Source organism: Sorghum bicolor, chromosome 10 (genome assembly GCF_000003195.3).
Source record: "Sorghum bicolor cultivar BTx623 chromosome 10, Sorghum_bicolor_NCBIv3, whole genome shotgun sequence".
NCBI classification, from domain to species: Eukaryota; Viridiplantae; Streptophyta; class Magnoliopsida; order Poales; family Poaceae; genus Sorghum; species Sorghum bicolor.
The window spans coordinates 58760570-58768623 of NC_012879.2; the positions used below are offsets into that span (position 1 = coordinate 58760570).

The 8054-nt window shown below is 48.2% G+C and overlaps 2 protein-coding genes across 4 annotated transcripts; one reads left to right on the forward strand and one right to left on the reverse strand.

Annotated features, from left to right (window-relative positions):
• LOC110430818 (probable protein phosphatase 2C 59) lies at positions 3100 to 5604 on the reverse strand. 2 transcript variants are annotated; one of them, XM_021448834.1, is made up of 8 exons: positions 5395 to 5604; positions 4928 to 5055; positions 4600 to 4698; positions 4352 to 4510; positions 3955 to 4041; positions 3771 to 3862; positions 3613 to 3687; positions 3100 to 3529 (listed from the first exon to the last, which is right to left on the reverse strand). In XM_021448834.1, the coding sequence occupies exons 1-8, from the start codon at positions 5442 to 5444 to the stop codon at positions 3359 to 3361; spliced, it is 861 nt and encodes a 286-aa protein (XP_021304509.1). In that variant the 5' UTR covers positions 5445 to 5604; the 3' UTR covers positions 3100 to 3358. The 2 variants fall into 2 exon arrangements, with proteins under 2 accessions (XP_021304509.1, XP_021304510.1); XM_021448835.1 differs by having other exon boundaries at positions 3153 to 3529; positions 4928 to 5259; positions 5395 to 5603.
• On the forward strand, positions 5856 to 7669 carry LOC8065461 (cleavage stimulating factor 64). Of its 2 annotated transcripts, none has more exons than XM_021448836.1 (2): positions 5856 to 6023; positions 6185 to 7669. In XM_021448836.1, exon 2 carries the CDS (start codon positions 6849 to 6851, stop codon positions 7524 to 7526), a length of 678 nt encoding a protein of 225 aa, XP_021304511.1. In that variant the 5' UTR covers positions 5856 to 6023; positions 6185 to 6848; the 3' UTR covers positions 7527 to 7669. The 2 variants fall into 2 exon arrangements, with proteins under 2 accessions (XP_021304511.1, XP_002437521.1); XM_002437476.2 differs by having other exon boundaries at positions 6189 to 7669.

The window sequence follows — 8054 nt, forward strand, 5'->3', positions numbered from 1 at the left end:
TTTTGAAAATTTTTGGATTTTTTGGTGGAATTAAACAAGTCCCAAGTCGATCAGCCGCGCTCGTCTCCGATGCGCGTGCGTGGGCACCAGTCCAGCCGGTACGGCGCCCCATCCGTGTCTCCGCCGTACAGTACAGTACAGTACAGTACAAGCTAGTTGCTACTAGGCTCTACTACTAGCATCGTGAAAAAGAAACGGTCGCCGTGGTTGCTCGTGCGTAGCCACCGTAGCCGTAGGCGCCGGCTCCATCCCGTCGGCCGCGCCGTCCGCCCGCCCGCATGCACGAGCGGAGCGGAGAGAGGACTCCTCCAACAAGTCCGCCGCTGATGACTAATATCGAAGAAGACGCGCTCGCGCGCACCTCGGTCCAACGTTCAACCTTGGCCTTGTTTAGTTTCTAAAAATTTTACAATTTTTTTTTAAATTTCTCGTCACATCGAATCTTTAGACGTATACATAGAGTATTAAATATAGATGAAAATAAAAACTAATTGTACAGTTTGGTCGAAATTGACGAGACGAATCTTTTAAGCCTAGTTAGTTTATAATTAGATAATATTTGTTAAATACAAACGAAAGTGGTATTATTTCTATTTTGCAAATTTTTTTAAAAGTAAACAAGGCCCTTGCGAAAAAAAGCAACGGCCGAGGGCAAGGAAATCTTTTTTCCCCGCGCGTGATTTCGTGATGATGAGATAGATTTGCATTGCTCGGTTGTTGTTGCAGTACGTAGCCGGACTGGGCTATCTGTCCTTTCCCATCTGGCGAAAACCGACCTGGGTCTTGTTTAGTTTCGAAAAGTGAAATGTTTTCGATACTGTAGCATTTTTATTTGTTTGTGATAAATATTATCCAATTATGGATTAACTAGGATCAAAAGATTCATCTCGTGATTTACAGCTAAACTATATAATTAGTTTTTGTTTTCGTCTATATTTAATGTTTCATTCATGTGCCATAAGATTCGATATGACAGGTAATCTTGAAAATTTTTTAGTTTTCAGGGTGAACTAAACAAGGCCCTACTGTAACTGTCCAAGAACGGACTTTTTCCCTCTTTTGGGTTCTTTTTTTCCACAGGAGAAAAGATGAGTGGTGTTTGACTTTCAATGGGGCCGCGATCACCCATCGCGGTCACCGCCCCGCTGTTGGCGCCCAGCGCCGGCGGGGCTTCTCCTCTTCTCGAGCGGCATCCCGCGTTTGATCAGCATTAATTCCTTACACATAAATAAAGGAGAGAAAAAACTATTTGATAATTTGACCTTCTCAATTATGCTTGGCAGCTTTAGTGCTGATTTCGCAACATCAACTACAAAACCGGATCAAACCCATCTTAATGTTTAAAACTGTTATGTTTTCATCTGGCATTTTGTCCATCCGCAAGACGTATAAAATGGATTGTGTTGATAGTTCCTTCAAAAACACTATACTTTATCGACAGATTATCCATACTTTTTAAAAGAAAACATTAATAGAATGTTTCTTTTCTGAATAGTTATGCAATCAAGAAAGCTAAAACATAGTTTATTTTCTTTAGAAAGTTCACAGAGAATATTGTTTTAGCTTGGAAAAAATATACGAAATCAGTTTCAATATTCTTTTTTCATAAGATCATGTTCCATCTTCTGGTGCTTGGCTTGAAGTTATTTGAATCTTTTGTGGTCTCCTTTTTTATATTCATTTGCTCATGGAAGCTCTCGTCGTCTATTATAAGGCCTTCTTTAGTTTCAAAATATTTTGCAAAATCGACACTGTAGCTCTTTCGTTTGTATTTGACAAATATTATCCAATCATGGACTAACTAGGCTCAAAAGATTCGTCTCGTCAATTTCCACCAAACTGTGTAATTAGTTTTTATTTTTATCTATATTTAATACTTCATGCATGTGTCTAAAGATTCGATGTGACGGGGAATCTGAAAAATTTTGCAAATTTTTTTGGGAACTAAACAAGGCCTAACTAATCAATGTTGACAACCCAGACTATGTAGATGGCCATGTGTGACTCCAATGGCAAAACAATTTTCATGTAACCACTTCCAAATTCGATCCCATTTGGTAATGAACACATGTGCCGCTTGATCTACAGCTAGGCACAATGAGTAGTAGTGAACAAAGTATCTATATGCTTTTCAAATGGCCCACTATCATATTTTTGTGGGATTCTAGAGCCAGGTGTCGTGACATACGTTTGGAAGGTGAGCATCTTCTAGAGAATAAACACCATAACACCATATAAGTTTCAAACCAAATAACTCTAATTTAGGCATAGAGCACATTTGAAATTGTTTTTTTTATGGATAAAACAATCTTTACGAGGATCACGGCCCGGGAGAAAGAAGCCTTCCATCGGATGGTCCTGGATCACGGCCCACCAGATGGTGGTACGTACTGTAATAAAACGCAACCCCGTGGGCATTCGCCGAGCGATTGGCTTATAAAGCGACCATCCGTCCACACCACCCCCAGTATAGGGTTCCTCCCATCCCCTGTTTCCCCGCGCCGCCGGCTCCTCGGCGCCGCCATGGTCCAGTCCACCTCTCCTTACGGGGCTCCACGCCGGATTTGCTGTCTGTTCTTCTCTCTTGCGTTGTTTTATTGGTTCGTTCTTCCCGTCGTCCTTTCGTTTTCCTGTTCGCTTTTCTCTGGCTCCGTTTTGCCGTTGAGCTTGCTCGGTCCTGACGTCGAAGGAGGGCGACGGGCGACGGCGATGACGAAAAACTATGGTTCGCTCGTCTGAACGGCGGCGGGTATTGAACCCAATGCCTTGCTGAGCTTAAAAGTAGTCCGAGCCATTCGTCTCTCTCCTCTGGACCCAGATCTGATCCACTCTTGCGTTTTTCTGATCTGTGTTTCCTGATGTATTCAGTTCTGTGGCGTTTTGGTTTGGTTTGTGGAGGCAGTGTTGCGATGATGAGAATCTCATTTGCTGAGAGCTCTGCTCGATGAGCTTTGGAAACAATCTTGCATTGTTTCCTCCTGAGCGGTTACCTGAGCAACCCAAGAATCCCCCACTCGCGATTTTGCTTCCCTATGGATGATTTACAATTTCGGCGACTAAAGACAACATGGATGAGTAACAATTTTGGCAACAAGATACTAATAACCCAAATGATTTAATTTGCTAAATACAATGAAATGCGGAGCCCAACCAAACGCAAACATTGCATCTCATTTTAGATTTTTAGTGCAGCAAACTATTGGTACAAACAATCCCCAAGTTAAAATTAAAGAATTAACTCGGCACATTATGCACAATATACAATCAGCTGCAGCTGCACTTGGCGCTGTGAACGAGAATAATGAATTTTGCAATGGACCACGCTAGCTCTTTTAACAGCACCGGCACCAGGGTGATCTCACGATGCCTGATCGTTGGTGGCCCTGCCGGCAAGCCCGTTTTGCTGCTCCAGGAAGCGCACGACCACGCAGGTGATGTTGTCGGCGCTGCCGCGCTGGGAGGCCTCAGCCAGCAGCGTCTTGGCCGCCTGCTCCGAGTCCAGGATCGGCTTCGCCATGGCAACGGCTTCCTGACAACAAAGGAGTGAGGCGCCTGGAAGAAAGAACTGCAGATGATGAATGAATCGGTTTCGTTTTGTGATTTGTTTGTTACCTCGTTGGTCACCACGTCCCAGAGGCCATCGCTTGCAAGGATGAGGAACTCGAGGGAGCTGTCCACCACCTCCTCCTGCACCAAACCGGCGATCTTCCTAGTCAAATCCCACGGGCCACGGCATTTGCAGGTTTTCACACTGAGATTGAAGAACAGACCTTGATCTCTGGATCAGCAACCACATACTGCTTCAAGAGCTTGTCCCCAAATGCTCGAGAAACAGCAAGGACGCCACCGACACGCCACGTTCCTGCATAGTTTTTTTTTTAAAGTAAGGTTAAGGATTTTTCAACCTCTGTTATTCGGTTGTTTCAGTGGTGGCCTGTAACCATGAAGACATACCAGCCCACATCACAAACCCTCCTGCTTCTTCTATCCTTTGTCTCTCGTCTGTCTGGTCCGGCTTGTGGTCTCTCGAAACCGCTATAGCTGCATGATTGATCACCAAGAATTTTAACGCAGGTCTTGTGGTTTCTTAGAAATTCAGAACACAAAAAATTCAACAGAAGCAGTCTAAGCTAACCATTTAGCTGTACTTACTAATCCTAGCAAACATGGAGTATTTGTGTTAAACAAATTTGTCACATGAAGGAGCTTCAGTTCTGCAGCAAGATTAGCTGCAACATCAAAGCTAGCTGGCTAGTTGCTGTTCTAATTCATTCATCATATCAAGAATGGTGGAAAAAGTGCAAAGGAAGCTGAGATGTCCAAACACCGGCACCAAGAAAATTTGACTTACCATCCCCTCCTCTACAGATGACTGCCCTGGAGTCCCCAACGTTTGCAACTAACAGGCGATCGCCTACGAGGATGGCCGTGGAAGCGGTTGACCCAGCATCGCGGTGATGGCTGGTATCAGCTTTCAGAAGCTCCGAGTCCGTGTGCGTGTAAGTTTCCGCTGCAGGAGGATATCATTCACAGGGGTTCAGGCTCCGTAGTTCAGGAGTGAAGTACTATTTCTGTTCAAAGCTCGAGGAATTGTAGTACCAATAGCGGACTTGGTATCACTGAAGAACTTTGGGTGCTTGATTAAATTCGTGAAAAGGTTTTGTTTCACAAACTCGGCTGCTCGAGCTCCACCATGACCTGCAAAGGGGGGATAAAATTGGTTAACAATCAAACAGTATCCTGACCTTGTGTAAAGACAGTCAGTGACTTCATCGGCTCTAGCAGCTGTAGAAATTTGTGCCAGCAGTAAACCAGTCATACAATTGGTTGATTGTAATGTAAGACGTCGTCTACAGTCACACCACAACATGTAAACTGAAACGCTTATTGAAATGTGAAACTTGCTTCCGGAACAACAGCGCCTTACCGTCAAAGACGCCGAACAGTCCAACTGTCTCTCCATCAACACCGTCAACTCTTGTTTCATGGAAGTCCTCCATGGAGGATCTTTTCCCAGGAGAGCTTGCATACCCATAGCTGAACTTGCCGTTTTCACTGCATTTGTGTGAAATAAAGATGCACTGGAGATCACCAGGGTTCACCAATCAAATGGACGCGTTAATGTTATGCAGCCTAATCACAATTCAGCAGTAATTCGCCAGTGCCACAGCGAAGAAATCTGGTAGATTTACTATGATAAAAAAGATTGGCCCTCATATGGCCACGCCTTCATTCTGTTAACACAGATAGCTCTGTCCACTGCATAGAACATATATTAACATGGTAGCAAGAAACAGTTTGAAGATGAAGACCACGTAACACTATGCATAAGCATACACATGGTGGGCGCAGATTTCATCGAAGAGATAAGCAAGAACGTAACGATGATCGCACCTGAACCCTCCACCAGTGACGGGCGGCGATCCTTTCTCGGCGAACCCCATCACGGCCGGCGACGGCGACGGATCCTCTCGGCACCACCAGGTCAAGGCGAGCACTGTGGCGGCGACGACACGACGAGGTCAGGAACACACAAACAATTGCCCCCGGGAGCCTCTCTCATGTACGCGTAAACAAAGGAAGGAGACAGAGCAGATGGCCGGGGCTACAAGAACCGCAACGCGGGGCTCGTGCGCCTATAAGCGGGGAGCGGACGAGCTCGATGCGCGGTGGCGTGCGTGGCGTGGGGGCGAGGGGCGACGTGGCGGCAAGCCAGAGTGGGCTCGTGGACGGCCCCCGCTCCCGCCGCGCGCGCCCCCGCCGTCCGGCACGCCATCCCCGGACCCCGCTCCCTTTTCTTGGCGCGTCTCGCCGTCGAGCGTGATGGTGTTGGACACGTGGCTGTGGCGCGCTGCCTGGCTGCATTTGGTTCGGCACGACGCGCGTCGCCTTGGGATTGGAGAGCGAGGAGACGGCGGCGGCTCGTCGTGAGCGGGCACGTGGCGCGACCGCCGGTGACGGGGAAAGACACCTGAGCCGCCCCCCGGAATGATAGCGCCGGCGCGGATTCCGTACACGTCAAGGTTGGTCAGCTTTTGGCTTTACACCCGTCTCAATACATAGTTTTATGGTATAGATGAAACTTTTCTCATCTGATGAAACTCCTTCATTTAATGATCCTATCAAGTCAGTAATTTTGCTTATTATGCGACACCTTATTTAATGTGCATGACACTCATGCAAGAAAGGAGACGTGCTGCAGCTGAGAAGCGGCTGTCTGTTCTTCTCTACTTAGCTTCAACTGTTGTGTCCACAAGTCGACGCACGCTTTGATGTAGCCAAGTTTGATGCCCCATGCCGTGTACTCGTCACATCATAGTCGTCATAATCCAGGATTGAGTTGAGCCACTAAGCATACGATTCTGCATTTGCCTTTACTTGCCTCTTCATCACTCGAATCGGTTTGGTGGGAGAAGATGTGATTCGTGTCGCACTGTTTTCAGCATGTTTGTTATGCTGAGAGGTGAATGAATACACACACGTGATTTGTGCAGTTTTTTTTTTAAAAAAAGAAGAATTCAGTTCCTTTGAAAATCTTCATCAAAGCCCAGTTGCGGACCGCAGCTTCAGTCAATACTTGGGCCCAACAAATTCAGCAGGGCTGAGGAGTTTATTTGGGCCGGACCGGACCAGGCCGGGCCGAGGCGGCAGCGCGACGCCCTGAAGTCATCCGTGCATCTCAAGCACGAGTCATCGATCGGTCCGACGCCAACACGTGCCGTACACGCCGGCGCGACATCACCGCCTCCGAGCCGAACCGACCATTGCCTCATAAACAAACCTTTCCTTCGTAGTCCAAACCCACGCCTCGCTAGCTGCCAACAACGACCGGCATCCGATCGATCGCCATGGCCGCCGCCGCCGCCTCGTGCCGCTGCAGCAGCGTGGTGTTCGTGGGCAACATCCCGTACCACGCCAGCGAGGACGAGCTCCGCGCCGCGTGCGAGGAGATCGGACCCGTGGTGTCCCTCCGCGTGGCCACCGACAACAAGGGCGGCGGCAGCCGCCGGCCTCGGGGCTTCGCCTTCGTCGAGTACCTCGACGACGAGACGGCCCTCAGCGCCTGCCGCAACCTGCACGGCCGGGCCCTCCGCGGCCGCGACCTCCGCGTGGGCCTTGCGCAGCGCACGCCGCCGCCGGACGTCGACGAGGAGCCCGTGGGCGTCGAGGGCGCCACGCACGCCGCGTCGCTACTCCACGCACGCCCCCGCGGCGCCGTCACGTCGTACCTGGCCGGGCTGAGCCGCCGGCAGCTGCGCGAGCTGCTGGACGCTCTGGAGCGGGAGGACGCGGCGCTCATGGAGCATGCCAAGCGGGAGTTCGCCGGGCTGAGCACGTTGATTGAGCAGGCGCGGGTGCTGCTCGACATGGCTTCGGCGCCTCCTGGCGCCGCCGTGGCTAAGAACAGGAAACGCGGCGCGAGGGTGCAGGACCGGCCCGGTGATTCACCGGAGTCGGCAACCCAGGCGCCGAAGCTGAGAAGGGTGCAGGACGGCGAGCACGTTCCTGGCGTCGCCGACCGCTGACGGGACTCATTGAATTGTTATTGTTATGGCTCCTTTTGCACGAAAATACGGTAGTTGCATTTTAGGTGCCTGAACTTTTAGGAAGTTTTATACAATCACCTAGTATTTAAAATGATAACTTTCAAGAAATAATTCGTAATTTTTATCTTAGCCAAACAATAAAAAGTTGCATGTTAATGAACAGCAAGAAAAAAAATCGGGCATCTATAAAATATGGTAGATGAGATTATCTATATAAGTTCACACCACGGATTTGTAAGTTCACACCATAAAATTTGGTTCACACTCGTTATTAGCTAGTGTGGAATAAAATAAAATGAATAAAAAATTGAGCATGGAAAGTCAAGGGATGAGTTGGAGTTTTTTTTTTGACAAGGATCAAATCTTTATTCTTGGCAGCAGGAGGCTGCAATAAATGGGATTGGTTCCAGTTTGTCTCCGGTGAGTCTTTGTATCTTGTAGGAGTTTTAGGTCTAGTTTCTCTTAAAAAAACTGAGTAAACTCTTGTTTTATTATTATTTTTCTTCT

Excerpts from the sequence above, each read along its gene's own strand:
- LOC110430818 (XM_021448834.1), bottom strand. The coding sequence starts at position 5,444 with ATGGGGTTCGCCGAGAAAGGATCGCCGCCCGTCACTGGTGGAGGGTTC. Across the intron at positions 4,699-4,927 it reads ACTGTTCGGCGTCTTTGACG|GTCATGGTGGAGCTCGAGCA; the intron begins GTAAGGCGCTGT and ends CCCCCTTTGCAG. Across the intron at positions 3,688-3,770 it reads TTGCTGATCCAGAGATCAAG|GAGGAGGTGGTGGACAGCTC; the intron begins GTCTGTTCTTCA and ends GGTTTGGTGCAG.
- LOC8065461 (XM_021448836.1), top strand. The coding sequence starts at position 6,849 with ATGGCCGCCGCCGCCGCCTCGTGCCGCTGCAGCAGCGTGGTGTTCGTG.